The sequence below is a fragment of the Fistularia commersonii genome, chromosome 14 (genome assembly GCF_037954325.1).
Source record: "Fistularia commersonii isolate RoL2024-O1a breed Wild chromosome 14, RoL_Fcom_v1.0, whole genome shotgun sequence".
Lineage (NCBI taxonomy): Eukaryota > Metazoa > Chordata > Actinopteri > Syngnathiformes > Fistulariidae > Fistularia > Fistularia commersonii.
In genome coordinates this window covers 7,861,549-7,888,543 of record NC_141297.1, presented here as the reverse complement: position 1 = coordinate 7,888,543, position 26,995 = coordinate 7,861,549, and the positions used below count along the sequence as shown (strand labels likewise).

Here is a 26,995-nt window from a genome sequence, read left to right as displayed (position 1 = left end):
AATTTTGTGAGAAGAAATGACAAAATCGCAGACGATAAAACAAACACCTTGTTCAGTAAACACTATGAAATGTGAAGTTTTTTGCCAGTTACATCCCTCAAACCCTGGAGGTATGCGTCTGAAAAAGCGTCGGCTGCGGCTCTGATTCATCGGGTCTCACTGGAGACGAGAAGATGGCGACTTTAAAAGCGACTGTAACCTTAATATCGTTTGTGAGATGGAGACCTGAGCAAGAAAACAGAGGTGGCCCTTCATGACACTGTAAATACTTGTCTAGAGCACATATGTTATTAAAACCCTGATAATATCATTAAAAAAATAGTGTATTGAAATCTGAATCAAAAATATTTTTTTCTAAAGTACATGTTTTTTTTTTTAATGGTGCTTTGACAAACTAATACTTGTTATGACACCAGACAGGAAGCGGTGGTGGAGGGAATAAAGTGAAAAGAAACAAACCAAAAAAAATGATAGAAATAAAGGTAGTTAAAATCTAAAAGAAAGAAGCTACATGGGGAGTTTAGTCAGAATTTTTCTGCCGAGCAAGACTGGAACTGAAGTATTTGAGAAGTCACAAATCCAATAGCTCCGCCCCTTGAAACAACACTTCCTGCATTCCCGTTCCCCATAAACGGAAAAGCGTTTCTGGTGGGTGAACCAGCTCTGTGCGGGGCTTCACATCAAACACTTGCAAAAAAAAAAAAAAAAAAAACAACCCAAAAAACAAGAAGAACCAAAAAAAAAACACCTTTTTTTTTTTTTAGCAAAGGAACTTTAAAAATAAACACACAACTCTTTGTTTCCTCATTGTTGAAACATGTGTTTCCTCTCCTGATCAATAACACCTTTCCTCTGAGGTATGCATAGCCACAAAGACACACACACACACACACACACACATACATACATACACACACTCAGTGATCACTGATGCATTTACAAAAAAAAAAAAAAAAAGAGGTGAAAGAAAGAAAGACTTCTGACTGGGGAGGGGATCCAAACCCCCCACATCCATATTGATTAAACAAATTTGCCACAAATCATTTTACAAATGCCCGGCAGGGGGGCTTTGGAGCTCGCTGGAAATACCCCATTCACGCTCTGTCCTCCCCCGCAGGGTAGAAGCCCCCGACTCTTGGCTGGTTTAAGCGTGCTGACAGCCTCTGATCCCCCCCCCGCCCCCCCTCAGCCATCTGCAGGGTGGGCCGGCCTGAGCTCTAGGGCCCTTTGTGTTCTCAACTTTAGGAGATTTAACAGTGGAAGAAAAAAAAAAAAAAAAAAGACATCCCCCCCAACAAACACACACACACACCATTCAGCCACCTCCCCATAATTCAGCTCATTTGCAAGACACACAAACCAAACTGTGAAGTTGAGCCGCTGATAAAGAGGAAACGCTGGCGTTGTTTGCCGGATTTTCACAATAAGAGCATCGTACTGGACCCTCGACGCCGATCTCAGACCCCCCCCCCCTCCACTTCACTCCCTGTTTGTGAATGAAAAGGGGCGGCGCCACGAGTCCGTACGTGCATGTGTTTGTACATGCGTATGCATGCATGTGTGTGCGCACGTGTGTGTGTTTGTGTGCGCAGAGTGGGAAGTCAGCAGGCTGCAGGGACTTGACGTCACAAGTACTGAAAGTAGTATTTGGTACACATTTTCTGTTTTTGTATACTATTTAGACAGCAACATACGCTACATTTAAACCATATATCTATATGTTCTATACTTTTAAGGGTCAAATTTAAATTCAGATTTTTTTCAATAAAAATTTGTATTTTTTTAAACCCAAGATGTTTCTTCAAGTTTTTTGTTTGGATAATATAAACATACACTTTGTATAAAGTTATATATATAGGAATTGTGTGTATTAAAAAAAAATTGAAGTGAACAATATGCTCAGTACAGTATGCCAACAAATATGCTTCTGTGTTTATATATATATACGTATATATATATATACATACATATACACACACACATACATACACACACACACACATATATATATATACGTGTATATATATATACGTGTATATATAGGTATGTATATATACAAACACAAACACATATACATATATACACAATGACTCAAGCATGCACACACACATGCAAACACATGGTAAAACAAAGGATAAAGTGCAGTGGTGCAATGAAAATGATGACAACTGCTGTTTTGTCCTCATATGCTATGGATTCTCTAGGTTCTAATAAAGCTAGAGTTCCAACTAAGAACGGGTTCGGGGTCTGAATGTGTGTGTGTGTGTGTGTGTGTGTGTTTTGGGGGGGGGCTCTATAACCTCAAACACATGGTCACCTCCTATTATTTTAACTGCTTCCAGTGACTTCAGACATCACTCGACCTCTGAGTGCAATCAAGAGGAGAAACTGGCATATTTTTAACAGCCCCCCCCCCGCCCGTTACCATGGCTACGCGCCTCAGACGATTATGGCAGACTGATCGGTGTAGCAGGAGATGATTCCTGAAGGTTAGAAGTGGTAAACAGGGAGGGAAACCGTGATTCGGCGACCCCGCGGACATCGAACACACGTCTGGAAATTATCTCAGCATCCTCACGGGGACCTGTTGTTTTTCTGATGAGACGTGCACACGCACGTGCACTCACACACGCACATAATGGATAGAGCAGCTGTTTGTTGATACATATATGCGATGAAGAATTCACATCCTCCTCTCCTCTGCAAGTACTGTAAGAGTACCCTGCAGCAAACAAGGTACAACTTCTGGGAAAGGATGAAGGTCAACTAAATAAAAAAAAGAGTTCAAACATTTCAATTTTTTTCAGTATTATAAAATTTTGAGTTTTTACAAAAAAATGAGTATAAATATGAGATAATATGGTCAACATACACATACACACAAACATATATACATACACAGACACACACACATGCATATATTCATACGTCATACATACATATATATGTGATACATACATATATAAATATACACACACACTTACACATACACACACTTTTCTTATTGTCATTTTGGCTTTTCCATCTAACCCTATTCTCTGCATCCTCCTCTCTCACACCAACTAACTTCATATCTTTTCTCACTACATCCATAAATCTTCCCTTTGGTTTTCCTCCAGACCTCCTGCCTTGCAGCTCCAATTCCAGCATCCGTCTACCAATATATTCACTATCCCTCCTCTGTACATGACCGAACCATCTCAGTCTGGCTTCTCTGACCTTCTCTCCAAAACATTCAACATGTGCGGTTCCTCTGATACTCATTCCTGACCCTATCCATCCTTGTCACTCCCAAAGAAACTTCAACATCTTCATCTCTGCAACCTCTAGCTCTGCCTGTCTTTTAACCATTGTCACTGTGTTTTCTTTATTTATATTTATATATACATGTTTTTTTTTCGAATTTATTTATTTTTATTATTTTACTTATTTTTTTGTTATTTTTCGTAGAATTAGAAAAAAATATATACTGATTTGAAAAATGATTTCCCATGAAATATTTTTTTTAATTTTATAGATGACTAGCAATATACAGAGTTGGGGTAGGGTGTCTGTCTGACTGACTGCTACATGTTATGATGCAAGGAAGAATTCCACAGCAAATAAACATTTCCCTTCAACTCAGACTTGTACGTGTGTGCTTGAAGTGTAAGCGCTGCAGTATAAAATGGTAAAGCAAAAATTGAAAACATGCTAAGCTAAGCTAACCATTAGCTACCTTGCTGTGTTTCCTCAGTTGTTGCGCTTCTGATCATTCAACCAACGGACTTCAGCTTCAGACGTTTTTGGTCTTTATCTGTTCACCAACGTCACAGTGTCTGTATTGTGTTAGTGGGCAGGTCATGTGCATTGACACACACACACACACACACACACACACACACACACACACACACACACATACACGATTTGATAAGTCGGGGTCTTTCATCCTGGGATGTTGGGACTAACACACGGGCAGGTCGGGGTTAATGACGGACTGTCATTGGACCTTTTATGTACAATGTGTTGAGTAAAGACTCCTTACTTATCTTCCAGGACAAGCATGTAGGCTGATCTTCCAGGATATTCAAGACCCCTTACTTGTCCCCCAGGACATTCAAGACCCGTTATGTGTCCCCAAGGTCAGTCAAGGCCTCTGTTTCATGTTCCAGAATGATCACAACCACTTAAACTTCCAGGACATTGAGGACCCCTGACTCGTATCCCAGGACAATTGAGACCCCTGAACTGTCCTCCAGGACAGTCAAGGCACAATGGTTGTCCTCCAGGACACCAAAAGCCTCTTAAACTCACTGTCCAGGACAAATCAAGGCCACCCTGACTCATCTTCCAGGACATTCAAGACTCCTTACTTGTTTGCCAGGACATTCAAGACCAGTTAGGTGACCCCAAAACCTGTCCTCAGGACAACCAAAGCAGCCTAGACTCATCCTCTAGAATGGTCTAGGCCACTTAGACTTTTCCAGAACATTCAAGACTTCTGACTTGACAATCAAGGCCACCTAGATTCATCTTCCAGAGCTCATCCTCCAGAAAAGTCCAGTACATTCAAGGCCCCTGCTTTGTCTCTCAGGACAAATGAGACCCCTAACTTGTCCTAAAGGACAATCAAGACTCAAGAGTTGTCCTTCAGGACAATCTAGGCCACTTAGACTCATCTTCCAAGACATTGAAGACCCCTGACTTGTCCATTGGAAAACTGAGATTCTTGATTTGTCCTTCTAGGACAGTCCTGAGCCCAGACTCATCCTCCAGGACAACCAAGCTAATCTTAAATCATCTTCCAGGACATTTAACACCCCTGACTCAGCTTCCAAGGACAACTGAGACCCCGACTTGTCCTCCAAAACAATCAAGACCACTTAAGACTCATCCTCCAGGACATTCAAGATCCCCTGACTCATCTTCCAGGTCGATGGAGACCATTGAGGTTCATCCATCATCAATTCCTAAACAAACTTAATAATTAGATTCCAGCTGCTGTGGGAAAGAATGGAACTCTTTTTTGGTAAATGCACCTCAATCCATCACCTCCCTTACATTCAGAGCTAAGCATTACACACACACACACACACACACACACACACACACACACACACACGTTTAAAAAAATGCTTGAACTTCTTTCTTTTTATTTGCTTTAATTAGATATTTGGCTCCTGCAAGGACTGTGAATCATATTTTTACAGCGAGGGGCCGGGGGGCACCAGAACCCCAGTGCCGTCACAAAGACGCCGCGCTACCCCCTTTTCTCCCCCCCCCCCCCACTTTTTATCCCCCCCCCCCCGCCAACTGTAACCAAAAACTTGTTAAAAAACACAAGAATGCGCTTTAATTTGTCAAAGAGGATCTGAGCTGACAACTTTAGCAAAGTCCACTATAACAACCTCCCCGGGCCCCTGACCCGGGGAGGGAGTGACCCCTGACCTTATTTGGGCCTCTTTTATGAGGACCTTTTTCGGCTGCGGCCAGATGGCTAAACTATCAAAGGGATTTTTTATGAGAAAAATCTGCGGGCAGGAGTGGAGTTGTATATCTATCTGATTGTGCGCCGGATGAAGCCTCTGCTCGCTTCCGCCTTGATACTCGGAGGGAGTGGAGGCCCGCTGCCCTGCCGCCATTTTTTTCTCTCGATAATTTGTCCCTCGCTTCAAAATACAACCATTAAATCAGTCCATTTGTTGTTTTTTTTTTTTTTCTGTGTGTTTGGCGTGGAGTTATAAAACTAAACTCTGATATTTGTTCCTCTGGACCTTGGTGGCAAGATCGTCTCATCGCACAGGAAGGAGAATATCAAGTAGCTGCAATCTGACTGTTATAAAAAAATAAATAAAAAAAAAAAACTAACAAAAAAAAACAAAAATCCATTCAAAAGGCCCCCTCGGCTTCCAGACAAACACGGTGGGTTTTTTAAAAGGTAACGTAAAACGCTGAGTGTGACGGCACTTTGCGACTTTGTTTCACAGGGATCGCGGTGTGTGTGTGTATGTGTATGTGTGTGTGTGTGTCCCGGGGTTGCTGTAACTGACGGCACTCACATCACTCTCTTTTTTTTTACGAGCCGTCGGCCGGTTCGCTTGGATTGGGTTTCTGGGGGTCCAGATTGTGATGCAGGGGTGGAGGGAGGAAGGCCTGGATGAGGAAGAGGAAAAGGAGGAGTCAGTAGCACCTAAGGGGAGGAATATTTGTGGATGTTTTCATGATTTTTTTGTAAAACTCACCTTTTCCTCCCATTGGACAGTAAGAAAGTATTTTTACTCATAATTTTACTTTTACTATTTTTAGGGTTTCAAACTGTTTCTTGGCACAGGATATATTACATCACAATATTTGAATATAACACATTATCTTAATGTATTTGGAATTAGATGGAGGTTTCGGGTGAGGAAATAAAAATGATAATTATGAGACATGCACAAATAAAGATTACTTGAAAAAAACGGAAAGACAAAAACATGATTAGAATGACTGATGAGTTCATTTTGACTTTCTAAACTGGTTTGACTCCAAATGTGATGGACAGAAATGCTAACGGGTGCTGGACCTCAGAGGACCAACTGAGGCCTCATCCATCCCATCCTGCACCTTATGTCTTCATGTTTTCCATTAAAATTGACAAACCGTCGAGGAATGCACTTCTTTTCAAATGAGCTCTCCGAATAAAGTTAGCTGCGGGTGTGTGTGTGTGAGTGTGTGCAAGCACACTGTCAACAAGCTGTTTTGACACACTTGAGGTGTTTTTTTCCCACACCTCTAAATATTTTCCCACAGGTGTATCGGCTATTAGATAACACTGAATCGAAGCTTGCTTATTTCCACACAATTTGAATTAAGCCTATTATCAAATTCAATTTTTGTGACCCTTTCTTGCTAATTTTAGCTTCAGTTTCAATTGGGAAAAAAAAGATTACTCCATTCTTACATTTGTCATTGCTTATTTATCCTTTTCTAAAGATGTCAACCTCCTAAACCTGAGCCGAGATGTAGCACCTGGCTGCTTTCAGAAACACGTGTTAGCTGCGCTAAGTGTTTTAGCTTCGCACAGAATGAATGATCGGGCATCAGTCATAGACTTTTTTTTGAAAATCAATCAAACTATTGTTTTGATGACCGGCCGGGGGAAAAAGAAGCCACGGCCGCGTGCTTTTCCTCCCCGTTGTCTAAACTCTACACCGGAGGAATCAAAGAGATGTGCGTCGGCGTGAGCGGAGGCCAGTGGTTTTTTCCCAGCGAGCGGCTGCCATAGAAGACCATTTGTCTTTTGGTGATTGCTGTCCAGTGGCGGAGGAAGCGTCACGGCTCGGCCGCCATGCTCCACTCACTCCCTAAAAGCGGCGGCGGGATGATACATGGCTGGATGGGTCCAGTTTCAGAGCAGAGAATGGGGGGAGAGGGAGGTGATGGGCTCCATTTAACATGGCGGGGGAAGTCGACCCTAAGAGGACGTCCGGAGACATCAACACAGGTGGGGGTGCAGGTGTTAGATTAATGTTTTTTATCATTCTTTTTTAACTTCCAAGACAAAAAAGGAAAAATTTATTTGTGATTTTTTTTTTCTTTTCCCCCCTGTGTTTAATTCAACTTTTTTTCTGAGATGTAAAAAAATAAGTGGACATTTCTTGACCATTTCAGGGCGAATTATTTTCTTGCTCGTTTTTAAAAGACCTCTGGGGAATTTCAGGTTATTTGATTTGATGCGATTTATTTTTTGTTTCTGTCTAAAGTTTTTTTTCTGTAAAATTTTCCAGATTTTTCAGGGAGATTCATTAATTTACTTATCAATTTTTGAACGAACTGTTGCTGATTTTTCATTTAAATATGCTGTATTTTCATTGCTAACAGATTCCGGTAAAATGTTCTCAAATTCTTTTATTTTGGAATTTTGCTTTACTTTAGCCAATATCTCACCTGATATATTACTGTAATTTTTTTGAATACATTTCTTCTTAGTTCAGTCCTGGCAATCTAGCAATCCACAATATGTAATTTCTTTTCATTTTTTCAAATAATGACTATCGCCAAAATGATCTTCGATGATTGAGATGTATTTAACGCCCCCCTCCCCCCAAACCCATCAGCCTCCACCCCCAGGGGTCCCAGCGCCCGCTTGGCGGACCTGCAATGGATCATTCATTTGATCATTGTTTACTCAAGAGAAGCTTCCAGATTAGATGAAGGGGAGGCTTTGTTTCCAGATTTTTCCGCAGACCGAAGACGATTCCTACATATTACGTCTGTGGCCAAACACGCAGGACAAACACACGTCCGACTCAATCCGCACCCTTTCACGCCGTCACAGGAGTGGGATTAAACTTGATCTGAACAGCTGAATGGCGCGGAGGATGAAATTCAGATTTGAATGTATTGGAAAGAAAGGGATTGATCCTCTATGCCAGTGACCCGATGACCAGAGGTGTGTGTGTGTGTGTGTGCATGGGGGGTGGTGGGATAAGAGGGGTAAAAAAACAAAAAAAAAACTTCAAATTCCACGCAGAGAAGAATGCAGTGTCTCCAGTTTCTTATAATCAGCATGACTATGAGGGCAAAAACAAACAAACATTTTCTCACAGATCCCGGCCTGGGGGAGGGGCAGGCGCTGGAGAGGGGGCTGGCCTTCGTCGCTGGGGGCAACGCCATCCAAAGTTTTTATAAACCGATCGATGATCAAATCCAAATCAAACTGTCAGGAGCCTTCGGACTGGGAAGGAGCAAATCAGCTTCTGGAACAAATCAAGTGATTTTAATTTGCACGTCATTTAAACATATTTAATCACACACCCTCCACATCCTGTACACTGGAACTTGCACAAAGCCTGCAATTTATCGACAACACTTCCCCCCTCTTTTTTTTTTTTTTTTTTACTGCCATCATCAATTTTTATTCTGCTATCATCTTTTTTTTATTCTACTGTGTACAACCTTTCTCCATTTAAATTTCTTGTGCATTTTTCTTATGCATGCCTCTGGGCAGGAGTCCAAACTAATTTTTGTTTTGCTTGTATAAAGACAATAAAAACTCTTGAATGTTGAGTGTCATTTTGTATTTCTGGGCTGATATTTTACTAGTACATTCATTTCCTGCTATTAATAAAATTTGTAAAGGTAAACAACAAAAAATGTATTTATAGATATCGAAATCACGTCAGTTAGATTTCATATTTCAATTTTATTCAATTTCACCTTTATTCTATATATTCATTTTTAGCTTATATGTTTATAGATGATAGTTATCTGTTTTTTTTAAGATTGAGTCTGATTCAGATTCTGAAAAATAATCAAAAACTATTAAAAAAAAAAAAAAATTGATGTCCGACTAACAAAATAAAGAGGTTTTGAGAAAACATTAATTTTTCTGTTCCACTGTACACCCGCCAGCTTTGGTTAAACTTGTTGAATCAAATTGCTAATTGTGTTATATACATCATCTTGTTGACACACACACACACACACACACACACCTGACACACACATACACACGCTCCTGTGATGCGTATCTGAACACCCGTCATCCGAAGTACCGGAGCTGATACGCGGCGGCGGCGGCGGCAGGGAGACGTCACATGACTTCGGCAACACAACTGGCATTCCTAGCGGGGCAGCAGGGAGGGAACGCATCTCCGCTGATCTTCCTCTTCTTCCCTGCTCCCCCCTCCACATGGTGGGTGTTTGACTTGGTGGAGGATGAATCTGGAAGGTGGCGAAAAGCATTTACATAAAGAGGTCAAACTATGAGGACCCCCCCCATACACACACCCATTTTGTTTGAAGTTTTTTTGTAAAAGACTTTTTTTTTTGTTTGGAGTCAGATGAATAAATGTGAAAGAGGAGGGACTAAAAAATGAGCTTTTCTATTTTTTACCTTTTAAGTCCGGGGGGGAAAAAAAAAAAAAAGAGTTTGTTTTGTTATCAAAAATCTACTTTTTAATTTCTGTCTCATTCTGAAAATGAAACTTTGCACTGATTGTCATGATATTTTATTTTCTTATCTTGTGTATTCTGAGGCAATTTCTTCCTGCCTCTTCAGATAATGAGACTTTTTTCCTTGCAGGAGAGCGCCTTAATTCTGGTTCTGTGTTTGATCTCAATGACTTGCGGTTAGTTTTGAACCTCTCAGTACTCACTCTGCGTTTCCTCCGACATTCCTGGGATTTTACGTCCCAAAAAGTTACAGGGATTTTTTTTAATGGTCCCATAATCCTCCTGGAATCTCCTCATCTCTGCTGGGAGGTCTGACAATACACACACACACACACACACACACACACACAGAAACAACCAGGCTTCCGAGTTTTGTTTTCTTTCTGCTGTTTTTTTTCTTCTCATTCAAAAATATTTGTAAGTGAGGACTTGAACTCCTTCCTGCTTTTTTTTTTTTTTTTTTTAAAACAACTTTAAAACAATTGCTGCTTAGAATAAACCGACCACGATTATTAACATATTATTGCAACACATACAATTAGACGTAAAACAAATGGGTCGGGGGGGTCGGGGGGGGGTCGATCGGGAAGTCGAAATGTGGAAATAAATAAAAAGAAATAAAAGTTGCAAAAGGCTGTTTGCCTAATTAGACGTCGAGGTCACATTGAAACCTTTGTTTGGATTTCGAGGATCTGTGGCCTCTTCCTGCTGTGACCCTGCATTTTCTCTTATCTTACCCCACCGCCACCCCTCCACGCCCCCCGGACCCCCCTCCCACCCACCGAGGGGCTAATTAAAACAATTTCAAGGACAGGGGACGCGGGACGGTGGGGGGACAGGGGGGATTCGCCAGGCGAGGGAGGCGGAGCCAACATGGGCGTTGCGGCGCAGGTGCAGGTGGGGACGTATCTATGTGAGGCCCGGCAGAGGCTATATAGAGCCACCGAGATTTTGATAATCGCGGGGTTGTTCCCGCTCAACGTTTCTATGACAACCCGCCTCGGGCTCCCAGTACAGGTTCTTCAGTAGAGGTGGACGTTTGAGGACCTATTTCAGCTTCAGCGACTCCAGATTTGATTTTGACATGAAATTTCACGCGGGATTTTTTGAAGGTGATTTTTAGGTTTCAAGTTTTTTTGTGCGAGTCTATCGTGGCTTGTTGAATGGAGGGGGCCGTAAGGAGACAGGAGAGTCGGGATTCTGCCGGCAGCGTCATCCGATACCGAATTATCAAATGAAACACAGCGGCCATATTTAGCAGGCAGATATCATTGACCCGCGGGGAGGTCAGTTGGATAGAAACCCCCGACACCCTGGGCTCTTTTCACATTCCAGAGCCCCCCCCCCCCCCCCCCACGCACACACACGCACACACACACATACACGCACACACACACACAGGCAGGCAGGCAGTAGTGAGATATGTGACGACGAGCCCCCGCGCTCACTTCCTGTCCTTCCTCCATTGGTCAGTGATGAAGCCTAACTCACTTCCGCAGCGATAATATATATCCTGATGCTTGAATGTAACGTGCTAACCTTTCCCAGTTTAACCCAGCAAAGAGAGTGTGTGAGTGTGTGTGTGGGTGGGGGTTAGAGGTTGGGAGGTGGGCTATTTGGGCAAAATTAAAAAAAAAATACTTGCCTTCTGTTGTTCAAATAGTAAAAGGTCTGCGGTTATATAGCGATTTCTTCACCTTTTTTTTCAAAGTGCTTTACACTGGATACCATTCTCACACTCACACACACGCCGCAGAGCGGACATGCAAGGCGCTAAATGCGCCATAGGGTGCAAGAGTGTGTTTGTGTGTGTGTGGGGGAGTTCGGCATCTTGCAAGAGGAAAACAGGAGGAGACAGGGGTGGAACCGCTAACCTTCTGATTGGAGGGACACCCGCCCTCCACGCCCACCCTAGTAGCATTTGGTCATTTATGTAAAAAAAAAAAAAAAAAAAAAAAACACACACACAAACCAAAGATACATTGATTTTTAAATTTGAAAGATTTGGTATGTCATATGAATAATAAAGCTGTTATTGCATCATGTCTCCTGTAAGCATGTAGCTATTAGTATCCCTGTTATTATTAGTCTGAGTTCATTTGTGCCTGACCCTCCAAAACTTCTTAACCCCCTCGTCTCTCTTCTTTAAAACCCAACCAGTCAAGACAGTCGTCTGAAGATCTGCGGGGATCAAGACCAAAATTCAATCAAAACATCACCCAAAAGCCACATGATGCCACCCCCGAAGGAAAAACTGAGCACAATCACATGGCAAACGCCTTCCAATTGGGGGGGGCGGCTTTCATTTCTTGGGGCCTGACCTTAAATTTGAGACCTCCGGAATATTCCAGTGTCTTCGCTGCACCTAAGCTTTTGTTTACCCCCACCCTCGCACCCCCAAGTTTTGCGGGCTGTGGCGCTTCCTGTGTGAGACTCTAAACTGTCAGGGAGGTGGTCGTGGGGGGGGGGGTGTTGACAGTGAACGTCCCATTGGTGCTTTTAAGGTCCATTGTTGTTCTCACACTTTATCTCTCTATCGGCAGGAACTGTATGAGAGCAGATTGAGTGCATTCCAGGGGGCGGGGGTTGTGGGGGGGGGGGGGCGGTCGGATGGTCTCATCAAATATAAAGTCATTAATTTACCTGACGGGGAGAGGGGACGACAGGAAGCGCGCAGCCTTGCACGGAGGCACCCACGCAAAACGCATCACAACCCAAAATGGGCAGGAAATTGTTCAAAAAACACTGCATGATTAGGAGGGGGTAAAAATCAAGGAGCTGGAAATGAGCAAGGAGTGACGTTTCAGACAGAAGGTGAAGGTGCGAGAAATGTCCCCTACAAGAAATCGGCAAAACAAACGCGTGAGGTAACCTGAAGTGACGGGTAGAGAGATGATCATGAAAGATAGCATCTGTGGAAATTGGCTAAAAATTACACTGATTAAAAAACAGAGGGGGGGGGGGGTGTTGAATTATATTTTAAAGATAACTTAATTTGAATTTAAACCCCGATTCGCCGTCCTTGCCTCCCGAAACCCCCGACGCCACGTCACTTTCACAACACAATAACGCAGTTATCCTGACAAAGGGAATGGTAACGACCGGCCCCTACCATTCTATGAACAGGAGGGGGGGGGGGTCATCTGTTGCAACCTGAGAGTTTTCACACCGGAAGAATCTGGAAAGAAAAAAAAAAAAGTGTCTTTTCACAAACATTCAAGGGAGCTCACTTCCTTTACGGAAACATAGTCGTCGTCATCACCTTCATCACAGTTTGTTGAATAATATAACACTGTGAGTTTATTAAGGCTACATAATCTTGGATTTTATTATCATCCCTTATGTGTCATTTTGATTGTCAACAGCGGGGTCTATTATTTCATAGTAATTCAATTTAATAAGGTAAAGCTGGTAGTGGGGACAGCAAGTCCATCACTTCATTAAGACACAGGTCATAAAAGTACCTCAAAACAAACGCAAAACACAAAAAAAAAAATCAGCAATGAAATGATTTTGAAATAACCATACAATTAATCTGCCAGAAGCATGGAATTATCTTCAAATTCATTAAAAATGTGCCTTGAAAAATAGGACTCTGCAAAAAATCCAGAAAATATAGGAAGTGTGTTCTTTAAAATGAGCCGAAAGTGCCTTAAAGTTACATAAAGTGGCTTAAAATTAAATCAGTATTTGATCAGTGAAAACGAATCTGTCGAAGAAATGAACGTAAGGTATCCCGAAATAGAGATGACCTAGAAATGGACGGTGATGACCTTGAAATAGGAAAGAAATGACCTTGAACGGACTGAAAAATGTACTTTCAATCAATGCGGAATAAATCTCACCATCGCATTGGACACGCACTCATCTTTGGAGTTGCTGAGTGTGCATACGTGCGTGCGCGCATGTGCGTGCATGCATGCATGCATGCACGTGTGTGTCCTGGTCCCAAAAAACTTTCCATGACACTGGAAGTTTCTGAATTCATCAGCCATTGTTTTCTCTGCAGGCATTTATGATGTCACTGCAAACATAAGCTTTGTCCTCAGATGAAGGATCACCATCCCCTTCTCATCCACCCCCAGCACTGCGGGGGGAGCGGGCTGTCAAACAAACAGCAAATATGGACGGGGGTGGATTGGGGGGGTGGGTGGGGAGGGTTGGATTCGGATGCTTCACCGTGTGGAAAAACTGCCACCATCACACAATGGGAGCACTGTGCCCAGGGAGTAAAAATACTGCATTGAAAGGGTGTGAGTATGTAACCATCAAGAAGTATCTCTTGTTAGGGCATAACGTATAAATTTCATTTTCTTTTCTTTTTTCCCCATTTAATTTTTGAGCTAATTTCTGGAGACCGCTCCATCAAGTCTGATTTCATTTTTATTTTAAATTGTCACTCAATGTATTTCAGTGCCAGAACTTTTATTATTCCTAATAAAAAGACATTAATATTATGATTATCATTCCTTTGTTTTACTGTATACGCGAAGGGGTTATAATATTTAAACTATCATAGGCTCATATAAAACTAAATGCAGATGAGATTATTTCTTTTTCTCCTTTCTGCATTTAAAAAATAAAATATCAGCTCAATAACTTCTCTGTCATGAATTTGCAAATTGCTTGGGAATGAATATATGTGAAATGAGAAGGCTCTGAGCAAGTAAAGTAAACAGACACACACACACGCACACACACACACACACATACACGCACACACACACACAATGGCTGGCATGTGTAAAGATCAGATTTCCATCATGTTTGTTTTTTGGGATGAAGGCGTGTGTGAACAAAGAACGGGCGTCTGTAGAAACCGGTGGAATTTCTAACATTGTAAATACGTGGTTCTGACGTTCCACATCCCACTCATCCACAGCCTCGGCCTCCCGTGGATGGGGAGAAGCGACCGCCGGCAGAATTCGTGTGTTTCGGCAAGCTTCTATTTTTAAAAGAATGAAATGAAAAAGAAAAAAAAAACACTTTTGTATTCCTGACTTGTGGAACCAGACTATTTCCTGGATTTTCCAGACGGAAAACACTGCTAGATGTTTCTCACCATTTTTGGCAACTTCAGGGTAAAATAGACCTATAAAACGTGAAACAGATTGGGAAAATGTATATATTATTGGTTTCCATCTATTATTCTAAAGGTGAGTCCATGTTGAGTAATGTTTCCTGTTGTCTTTTTCAAAATACCTCTGAAATCCATGGTTGGCAATGGTCAGTGTGTAAGACTGGGTGTCAACAAGTATCTGTGGGTGTGTGTGTGTATGTGTGTGTCCACAGAACCACAGTGAAAACAAAGCGGGTGCACGCACGCACACACACACATACACAAATACATACACACACGCCCACACTGAGACACAAAGCAAAATGCTGACGTGTGAAAACCTTCAGGCTGCAAAACCCCAATGAGACAACAGATTGTGGATCAGCCTCGTGATGATGATGATGATAACGATGAAGAGGATGATGATGATGATGATTGTCATCATCGTCTCGTAAGTCAACAAACACACCGAAAAAGGACGACCCAAATCGTAAAAATCTGCACAAACTCCCTAAAAATAGGAGGGAAATACAGAATCCTCTGATTTTATTTGGGGTCGGTTAATCCTGAATTTACTGTACAATCATTCGATCATCTCTTGGTGATTTTAAAGTTTATTTCAAGTGGATTTCAAACATTAAAACTTTTTTAAGAGGTGATTTCATCCTTTAGAATCAACTCCAACATTTTTCCAAAGATTCTTCAGAAAAATCATTTTCCAATTTAACCGACTAGTCTTTTTTTTTTTCTTGTTTTCCTGTATTTTCATGCATAAATTGACAATTGATTTTTTTTTTTGTTTTTTGAGTGATTTTTTTTTTTTTGTCACTGAATACTAGGTAAATCATTTCCAGCTTTTTTTTATCATTTCTGTTGGATTCTTACACCGCATTATTTATTTTACAAAACAGGGGCGACATTATTGATTCCACTCCAACAGCGTAATAATGTCTTCGCAAATAATCAGGGTGATTCTCTCTCTCTCTCTCCCTCTCTCTCTCCCTCTCCTCCCCCACCGCTCAGCTCATCAAATGCCTCTATCAACTTGCATTTTCTTTTCACAGAGAGAATTGAACAGAGGCCAGATAAAAGCCTCCAGTCAGGCCAGAAATCAAAACTCACTTAAGATGTCAATAGTGCCGCAGCGGGGAGGGGAGAGGAGAAGGCAGGGAAAAAGAAGAAAAAAAAAAGAAAAGAAAAAAGAAAAATAGGACCCGCGGGGTAAAAACAAATCCGTGTCAATACCCGGACAATCAGTTAATTTCATTAAGCCATTCAATGCCATTTGCTGATGTGACGTCGAAGGGAGCGCAAACAGAGCAAAGGTCACGTTTGGACTCTCCGCTGTTTATAAGCCGTTTATAACTGATGAGGCAATAAATGCAGGTCGGCAGGCGATCTGTTGTCCCGATGGGCTTTGAATGCACCAGGAGTGAGATGCAGCAGCCTACGACTCCTTCCAGCAGCTGCGGCTGGAAATGGCTTTTTTTTTAGGGGTGGTGGTGGTGGTGGTTTATGACCCCCACTCAAAGGAGTGAAAGACAGGAAGGAAGGAACTGAGAGGAATCTCACAATATGAAGACGGGCGCTCAACCTTAATGTGATGGTAAAACTGAAATCAAAGGAAGAAACTATTGACAATAAAAAGAGGACAATAAAAGTCAATTGAAAGTCAAAATTCCCTGTGTTTTTTTGTTTGAAATAAAACCCTTCCAAGAGGACCAGACTTTCTTTCACAACTTGTTTCAGAATTTCAAAAGCTATTTTTTTAATTTCTTCCTTCTCTTTTTTTTTGCATTGTGAATTAAAAAGATTTATCTCAAAGTCAAAAAATCTATTGTTTCGGCAAATCCTGATTTATCTGAGACAAATGTAAATCAAAATTGATCTGATTTTAGAATGAAGTTGTTTTTTTGACAAATCCAGGTGTTTTGTCCCTCAAATGTACGCATTTCCCAATTTCTCTTTTGAATGCTTCTTTTTTTTTTTTTGACAGAAATTGACCTGAAACTGTTCAAATCTGTCTTTCTCCCCTTTGCAATCATCTGCGAAGAAAAACCCAGGTGATGAATTTGCTCGGAGACAAATGATCCAACAAGATAAACTTCTAGATCGTCATCCCTGTGGTTCAGACATGTAAATCTGTTATTTGGCAGGGAAACACAGGCAACACACACAAACACACATTTCCACAGAAACAGCATTTAATCCCGCCGTACATGTCACTAAACTAACTTTTGTACTTGTTTACAGCTGGACAATATGGTCATAGCCTATCAAAAATAGATATTATAAACGAACGTATGAATGTCCTATTGAATTTCATCTGTTACTTAAAACATATGCAGTTAATATATCAACATTAAATTAGTAAATATTAATAAATATTACTGCAATTTGATTTTTTTTTTTATTTTAACCAAATGTTTTTTTGTGTTTCTAATTTTGACTAAGCAGGCGACAAATGAAATAAATTATTATGGGTTTTCGTATATTATTATGGCTTTTCATACATTGTAGTTTTAATATTTAGATTTTATTTTCCAAATATCAAAATATAATTCTTGTAAATGTATAACTTCATCCAAACAGTAGCATGGTGTTCCCAATACTTCACTGTAATTCCAAAACTAAATCCTGTAGGTAATAAGTAAAACTAAAAGAAATTAAAAATAAATGAAAAGTAGTCACATTATGATGTTCTCAACGGATGACGGCACATTACGTGACAAAAATGTCCTTTACAGTGATAGAGAATATCAATAAGTCTATCTGTGTCGATACAGATTCTTCTAATGTGGCTAACAATTACAGACAGTTTTACAAATGTGATATATATTGATTTTGTCTGGGGGTGGGGGGATGTAAAATGTTAAAATAACCGAGCAAAGAAATTGGCAATCAGGCAAAAGTATTGATGTAGGTTCCTTCATTGTTACATGTGAATATCTGAATATACTGCAGTTTTGGGGGCCACTCACGATCATTTTATACTCTATGTGGTACGGGTACTTAAGTAAGGTCGCCAAAAATAAGGTATCAACTGTAAAAGTACTTGATGATAAGGCACAAATTAACCATATATTCATTGAAATAGGTAATAGAAGAGGATACCAGTTCAAGTTTTGTCATATTGAATGTCACTATTGTTGATACACATGCACACACTGGTGGGATGAAGAAAACTTTTGTGTACAATGCCAACACGTTTTTTTAGTTTTTAATTTGTCATTTTTCCCCGGAACTGCCAAATGAAATCTCGCGAGGTTAGGCTGCACCTTATCAATAGTTTAGCGCGCTAAGTCTACTACGTTCCGAACACCTAGCAATGATGATTGTTAGCATCGTGACAAGCTACAATTGAAACGGCTAGCATGATAGCATGATAAAACGGTGTGTGCCAGCGAGTACGTTCCGTTCTGTGGCAAAATACTGTGGCGATTGTTAGCATACTAGCATGATGACTTGACATAATACAATGACCACTGTTAGCATGATGGTAGTTCACACGACAGCCTTCATGGCGATTGATAGCATGATGTATATTTGCATGACTGTCACAGTGCGGCGACCCAGCGTTTGTTCGGTTTCACCCTTAAACTCACATAAAAAAATTGCTGTCCGTATTGAACAGAAAATGGTGGACATTAAAGTGACACTTAAGTATATTTTGAATAGAAGTCGGGAACGTTAATTGACCGTCCATCCAACTATTCCATCCGAGATCGTAGCGCCCGAGACCAACAATGGAGCTTTTTTTTGTAAATTAATTTGTTTGTGCATTTATTGATTTATTTGCATCATCGAGTCCATTAGTGCCGAAAATCGATGGTCTCGGGAGTGTCCCTTTCAGGTGCAGCCTTCACTTCAAGCTAACGTTAAGTGGCGAACGCTCAGCAGCAATAAAAAGGGAGGAAAAAAATGGACGAAATCGCAGGAGCAGAATTGGTGCGTGATTGAAAAATCTATCGTGAAAAATGCGGCTTTGCGAGCCTTAAAAGCTCGATGTATGTATTTAATGTTTTTTTTTAATCATCGACAAAGTGGTTCGATTTATGAAAAGAAGTTTTTCATCAGTAAAATAAAACGCTGCTACTTACCGATTCCCTCCTGGCGTCTGCTACCCCCTAGTGGAGAAACCGTGGAACAGCACCCCATGTTGCGTCACTTCAGACTTTTTATTTTCTTTTTGTTCGACGTCTCAAAAAAAGTTGCATTTGAATCCAAAGTGAATCCAAAATGATCACCTTTCATTTCTGAATCATTCCACTCAGCTTAAAAAAACAATTAATTATTCTAAAGTCTAGCAGCTAAAACATTGAAATCTATTTCGTAGTCCCAACAGCTTCACAGAGGCCGATCGAGGCTCCATGTCCAAGGAAATACAAAAAAAAAAGATGACATGAGCATAAAAATATAAATAAATGTTGATTTTTTTTAAGATAAATCCCAATTTTTGATATTAGAGTTTCCCATGGAGAATTTCCAAAATAATTATTTTTACATTTATTTATTGATTGATGCTTATGTCATTTTTATTCACCACAGACAAATGGGATGAACCCTCATCAGAATATTCCAGCAGATTATTTGAAAAAACCAGGATTCAACAACAAGTACAAAAGTTGTTTTTCACCAACTGGGGGGTGTTAGAGCCAGAGTGAAGTAAACAGCAACATTACAAAATTATCAATCAAGATCCAAAGATCTTGCGTTATATTATGATAATTTACAAATAAGATTACAAATAAGCATGAAATAATCTGAAAATCCATGTTTGACTAAATAAATCGGTAAAGAGCAAACTGACATGGAAATCAGTGATAAGTTTTTTCGGAACATCAGTGATAACGTGACGCTTCACGATTTCAAGGTGCTGCTCTTTAAAGGTATTAAGTAAAACAAAGTTTTCTCCCTTTTCAGAGGACAATTAGTTTCAAGATTTTTCCAGGACTTTCCCGGTGACAATGTGGTCACTGTAAAAAAAAAAAAGTATTTGATCTTTACTTTTTATTGACATATCTAATTTCTTACATATTATGCTAAAATTATTTTTTAGTAACTTCTTGCTCCTTTTTGGTTGATACTTCTCTCATTTCAACGCCAATTTTTGCTGATTTTTAACGTGACTTTCTTCAGCTTTATCTTTTTATTTTTGATTTTTCTTGCAAAATTTGGTGATTTTTCCATTTAGGGTGATTCCATGCTGGGAGGAAAGAAAGAAGAATCCAAAAAACTAACAGCTTTCCAAAGAACCGTTATGAAGTTGAATGAGATGAAAATATATCGGTAATCTTAGTATCAGATTGCTCCAGGTGTACTGACAAACCTTAACTGATTGATTGACTGACTGACGGAAAAAGTAACCTATTTGGACACGAGCCTTGAAGGATCAGAAGCTGAAGCTGTTTTCTTGAGACAATTTTTACACCTGAAGGTTCTTTTCTGGCAGAAAAAAGTAGCTTATGATGCAGTTTGAGTCCAACCACACCGCCAGTGTGTGTGAGTGAGTGTCCTCACATAGTGAGACACTGTCCCCGCCCGCAGCTCTCCCTGCCCGCTTGAACTTGTCCTCCGGTCCCGTCGGGAGTGGCCCCCGTGGTAACCATGGCAGCTCCGCCCTCTGTCACCACGGTGACCTCGGTGCTGCTGCCCTGGATTAGGGCGTTGAGGCCCTCCAGCTCGGCGCAGGTGGTGATGAAGGTCTGCGTCCCGCCACTGGAGTCCTGGGCCGTGATGGCCGTCTGCAGCAGTGCCTGGTGCAGCGGGTTGGCGGTGTCCTCGGCGCTCAGCTGCGTCAGCACCACCGTCTGGGGCACGAGGGTGGCGTCGGTGCTTTGCGTGGGCGCCGGCTGCAGAGGCGCCAGCAGGTTGACCTGCTGGATCATGGAGTTGACCACCACATCCTGGTTCTCGGGGCTCAGCAGGACCATGTTGGCTTTGCTCTGGGTGTCTACGCTGGCCGGGGAGACGATGATCTTCAGCTGGGCGCTGCTGTACGGCGCCAGCGAGTCCCCGGGGAGGAGGGGCGCCTCGGGCCGGGGGTCCACCTGCAGTGCCGCCAGATTGGAGGTGGGGGCCGGCGGGGACAGTCGGAGCTGGGCGTCTCTGTGCTGCTTCTTGTGGCTGCGCAGGGAATCCTCCCGCACAAAGGAGGCGCTGCAGGAGTCACAGCAGAAAGCTCGCGCCGCCTCCAGCTTGGCCCGATAGCGGGAGCTGGTGGGTTTCGGCACCTCGCCGCCGCCGCCTTTCCCACCACCTCCCTTCCTGCCGCTGGCCTCCTCCAGCTTGTCCGAGTGAAACTTCTTTTTGTGAATTACCAGGTTGCTGCGCTGCTTGGAGGCGAAGTTGCAGAAGTCGCACTTGAAGGGTCGCTCCTCCGAGTGGATCCTCTCGTGCACCCGGAGCGCCCCCTTGCTGGAGCAGGAGTAAGTGCACTTGGAGCACTGGATGGCCTGAACGGGCTCATGCTCGCGGGAGTGCTGCCGCAGCGCTGTCTTGTTGGCACACTTGAAGTCGCAGTGGGTGCAGTGGAAGGAGTTCTCGGTGCCGTGTTTGATCTGCACGTGGGACTTGAGGTTTCCCTTCATGGCGCAGCGGTACTCGCAAAATTCGCACTTGTATGGCTTCTCGCCCGAGTGGATGCGGATGTGTCTCTTCAGGTCCGAGTTTATTTTGAACTTGGCGTCGCACTGCTGGCACTGGAAGGGGGCATCGCCTGGGAAGACACACAAGAATATACACATGAAATTGTAACTTTACAGTAAATCAACCTAGTCAATGGATAAAAGTGATGGAATTCATCGGTTTATTAACAAGGAAATAGCCACAACAGTATATTAATATGGAAAAAATAGAAGAATTGTTGCATTCATAAAATGGTTGTGTCAACTAACAATAAATGTAATCAATTAATTTATAATTTAATTGCTAAATGATGTATAAATAAATCCAGCGCAGAAGTAGATTGATAAATAAGCGAAAAAAACAGTGAACAGAGAATTTAACAACATAAACACACGAGTAAAAGGGAACAGAAAATTACACGCAAGTGTTTCCTAAAATTACAAACAAGCGCGCAAATAGACGAGTGAGTAAAAAAAAATAAAACCGGTGCATGAATAAATAAATGAGTATACAAAAGACGAATGAGTGGTGAATCAAACATGTAAACAACCTAGACAAATAAAGAGAAAAAGAAAAAAAAAATCGAAAGTAAAAATATATAAAGTAACTGTATTGATACAAACCCAGCAAAGCAAACAAAGTAGCAGACAAAGGAAATAGCAAACAGAGCGGGGTACCGGTGTGCGAGCGCAGGTGCACGATGAGCTGGCTGGAGTTGCGGCTGGCGTACGGACAGATCTGACACTTGAAGGGCCGCTCGTCATAATGAATTCGTAGGTGCTTCTTCAGGCTGCTGCTGTCGGCGGCGGCGTACGGGCACAGCTTGCACTTGTGCGGCTTCTCCCCGGTGTGCGAGCGGCTATGCATGTTGAGCTTGTCCCGCCGGCTGAAGCGCTTGTGGCAGAGCTCGCACTCGAATGGCTTCTCGCCTGCGGGGGGTTAGACGGAGGGGGATTTTAAAAAAGAAAAAAATAACAAACGCACCAACATCTACGCAGGATCGGCTCTGTGTTCTCTGGCCCGCTGGCACCCACGTACCGGTATGGGTCTTCAGGTGGCGCTCCATGTCTTTTTGGCCATACTGGGTCTTAAAGGTGCATCCTGCAAAGATGAAACACTTCAGAATTCCTGGCCGCCATGATTACTTTGGGCTGTTCCCTGGGCCAAAGGTCTCGTTGCGGCTTGAAATGTCAGAGCCATGGACCGATCCCCCCCTGGTGCTGCCAAATTACGTCACATGATCGCGGGTCCGGGTGCCAGGTTCAAAGGTCCTGCTAAAGTCCTTACACTAATCCTCGTGTGTGTTTTGGGCCAAATACTAACGAACCAAAGCAAAAGGCTAACCCACGCATCCTTCAAGAGGCGTCTTTTACAGGGATGACGAATAACTGTCTGTGGGAGACAAGGTCAAACATGGACACACGGATTTTTGTGTGCATGAAAGTGTGCGCTGTCACCAAAGAGGGACTAAGAGTCAACACAGACATGTCAAACAGCTGGACACAAAGTCACGGGCAGGACTTCTTTCCATTAACTATGAAAAAAAGCTACTCTGGGTCACATGATGCCAAGAAACAAGGATGAAAACCTTTTGCTTTGGCCCAATTACGTCAGGTGGCATCACCCAGCGCTCTGAAGTTAAAATCTTTCCATCCTGCACTGATTCAGATCTCTGCAAATGTTTTTGGACCAAACAAATCAAATCAGGAAACTCATTGAAAAGGTTATTTCAGGAATTTCTTTCTTAATATAAGTCTGAACACGAGGAAAGAGAGGAGACCTCATCAGCCACTGTTCCTCCGAGGTTTTGAGGTAGAGAGGGTGAGCAGCTTTTAATACCTGGTTGTCCACGTAAGCGAGGACCTCACCTAGTCCTGCAACACCAAGCAGACGGTCAGGTGGTGCACGTGGAACTACTGCCTTTTAACTGTTCTCACTGTTGCACCTGCACTTTGTGAGTTGCACACCAAGCTGCACTCGATGTTTTACTTGCACTACCAACACTGGTCATATTCTTTATATAGTTTACAATACCTAGTCATTGCCAATACAAATCCAAATGCACTGTGAGCAGAAAAGTAAGAATTTCACTGTACAGGGAAACATGTTTCCACGCTGTACATATGACAATAAACTTGGGGCCCCAATGAGCGATGTCACACTTGCAATTCCTAAGGTTGACCACTTGCAGAATTTGCATCAACCCCCCTGCACTTTTCAGCATCAAGCATTCCCACTTTACACATTTTTGTATTTTTGGAAAACTGGAATAAAAATCACTGGAACAATGTCGAAAACATGTTTTCTGGATTGTTACGTAATGGCATAGTGCCGTTCCGGGGGATTTGTAATTAAAAGCCACAATTTTTAAATTTTCATCATTTCAGCATGATGAACGTAGACAATCTATATCACTGTGAAACATGTCATTATTTTCTATGTTTAAAATCTGTAACTGAGCTCATAACTCAATTTGCACTAATATCACATTAAATTTCCCCATTTATATGAATAGAACGCTGTTAATCAGTTACAGCCCCCAGTTTGTTGGCTGTTTTTAAATAGGGAAAATGTACTCAATAAATAACATATCATGTATCAAAAAATAATAATGCATAATAAACGAGAATATAAACAAATAAGCTGGTTTTATTAAGTGAAATAACCTTGAAGATCGGACAAAGATACTGGTGGATGGCAGAGGTTAGAGGAGTTTTTCATTTTGTGCTCTATCACTTAACTTACCCACTGCACACTTAATGCTACAATGTATTGCTAAATGTAACTTGTATCCGATGCCACACTTTATCGCTAAACTTCATAAAGCAACAGAGTGAAGGCCAGTCCTTCCTCTGTCGCTTCAAATGATCAAACCATGCCCGATTGGGTTTGAATGAGGATGCTCTCGGTCATGGTACCTAACCAACAACAACTTCTCCATCTCTTCGTGGATAAGTCGACAACACGCACACCTCGCTCATGTTTTTCCATGATTTTTGGTGGGCTACCTAGTGGCGGGCAGCCTGGCCGACTTCTTTTAAAGTTGAGGCAAGGATCACCTGTATTGGTAAATGCCTCAGCCTTCACATATAGTGATGCACTTTGTGCCTGACCCCCTGTGGTGAGAAACGCCCTTGTTGGCACCGACCTGAGAAGGAGCAGCTGTGTCTCTTGGAGGCGATGGCGGGCTTGAGCTTCTTAGAGGGCGTCTTTTGTGATTTAGTCAGGATCTTCTTCACTCCCCTCATCACGCAGGTCTGGTATGTCTCCTCCAGCACGAACTCTGCATTTGGATCTGAAGACAGAGACGGAGCAAGGTCTGGCTTTTTACGGACAACAGGATCCTGCAGAGAAATTGACAGTGCTTCACCTGCCAGGGTGGAGGCCGCTGCCGCAGAGACTGCAGCCGGGTCCGATGTGGGCAGGGAGCAGCCATTTTGCTTGTGGGCAAGAAATACCTCGAAGTTGTTGTACTGCTGCTTGCAGAAGCCGCAGATGTGGATGTCCGGGCTGACCTCCACCACAACGGACTGACCTGCAGTGACTTCATATGAAGTGAAACGTAAATCACATCAGTTCATCATCATTCACACGGGAGAGGAAATATTCCAGGGGTGAGATCGCCTGGATGATCACCATAAGATCAATAAAGTGAAATTAAAATAAACAATTTCAAAACGCAAGAGGAAAGATGACAAAGAATTTAAACACAATTAAAGCTCAAGTTAAACGATCAATGAAAAATTATAATTATGGCATAAACAATAATACATTTTATTTAAGGCACTTTACTCAACGCTCAAAGACAGTGTACAGACATATACATATATACAAAATATATTTTATTGGATTAAAAAAAATTAAAAGAGAGAGTAGTATTTTTTCAGAAAAATATAAGAGAATAACAAACAGTAAAGATAAAAACAATAAAAGGGACTAAGTGATAAAGATAAAAATTATTTCTTCTCATAAAGTATTTGAAGACATCAGGAGAATTTGTACAGATTTTTTTGGGCACAATTAAACTAAAAAAATCGAAAAATAATTTAAATAACTTAATCAAAGAATTGAATCTCCAAAACCTCTTCCATCTCGGGTTTAAATTTCATTTAAAGTAACATAAAGGACCAAATTATATGCAGGTGAAACCAAATCCAGCTGGTTTGAGCTTCAAGCTGAATGAATGCTAATGGGCTGCGATGTAAACAAACTCTGCGAGACGGAGATACGCTTTTAATTGGAAATGTTATTTGAAATATGGCTTATATTTGTTAGTTCTCTTCTTCTTTATAAACATTTAAAACACATTAATGAAGAGACGAGGCGAAGTTCTGTCGGCTCTCCGGACGCTAGCTGTGGGCTCTACCTTCCGCGGTGAATGTTGCCATGTTTCCAGCTCCCCCGGCCGGATATCAGCTCATTTTTCGGGTCCCCCGGAAGCTCCAGACAGCGTTCGTAGTGACATCCAGCCGCCGCGCGTCAACATTCGGACCAAAAAGCCGGCGACGAACACACCTTCCCCCGCCAGTGAGACGCCGACATGCTCGCCGTTCCCTGCTGCGGTGACAACCGACGCTGGTCGGCTTCGCGACATGCTCGACGGGGTTTACGGCAGGAAGAGCTGCGCATGCGCGAATTTAATCTCATGACCCCTTAATTCAACAGCCACTAAAGTTTAAATACAAAAAAAAACAAAAAAAAAACAACTAAAGTTAAAATACGTTAAATTATGAATAAACATGTATTGATTGTAAAGGTTATTAAGACCCATCATTACATTATGTGAATTCTGAGGACACTGACCATTTTTTGTCATCGTTGTATACAATTTCCTACTATTATTTATTATTGTTATGTTTTACTTGAAACTCTGGCACAACAATTTCCTTCGGGATCAATAAAGTTGATCTTATTCTTATTCTTATCAGATGTTTTATTCATTTCTTAAGATTGAAAAAGCAGACACGAACGTACAGAACAGATGATGTGATTGTATTTTCTGCTAAAATACGATCGATCATCCGAAGGAAATATCAAGGCTTGATGCATCAAAGTGTTTATTGTCATATGCATAGAAAGGTATCGAGTGACCCTAAACTAAATGAATGTGCGCCTGTACTTACTGAATAAATGTGAATAGCGTTTCTCGTATATTTTCTACATTCACATTATAAATATCGAGTTCCATCCTGAAATTCTGCCATTTTTGATCCTTTGAATTCCAGTTTTTATTTATTTTATACACGCCGAACCGAGCGGCTCTCACTCGGGCAATTCACCATCAATTTACCGGGTCGTCGGTTGAGTGGAATGACCCTTTTTATTATTATTTTTTGCCCCAGATGCGTGAAAAAGCCCCCGCAATGACTGACGCGCACTGACGCCTCA

The 26,995-nt window shown here is 41.8% G+C and overlaps 1 protein-coding gene across 1 annotated transcript; it reads right to left on the bottom strand.

Moving 5' to 3' along the window:
- Positions 1-19,082: 19,082 nt before the first annotated feature.
- zfp64 (zinc finger protein 64 homolog (mouse)) lies at positions 19,083-26,175 on the bottom strand. Its single transcript, XM_086159835.1, has 6 exons — positions 25,974-26,175; positions 24,978-25,151; positions 24,756-24,902; positions 22,646-22,708; positions 22,285-22,536; positions 19,083-21,698 (listed from the first exon to the last, which is right to left on the bottom strand). The coding sequence occupies exons 1-6, from the start codon at positions 25,993-25,995 to the stop codon at positions 20,497-20,499; spliced, it is 1,860 nt and encodes a 619-aa protein (XP_086015961.1). The 5' UTR covers positions 25,996-26,175; the 3' UTR covers positions 19,083-20,496.
- Positions 26,176-26,995: the final 820 nt, after the last annotated feature.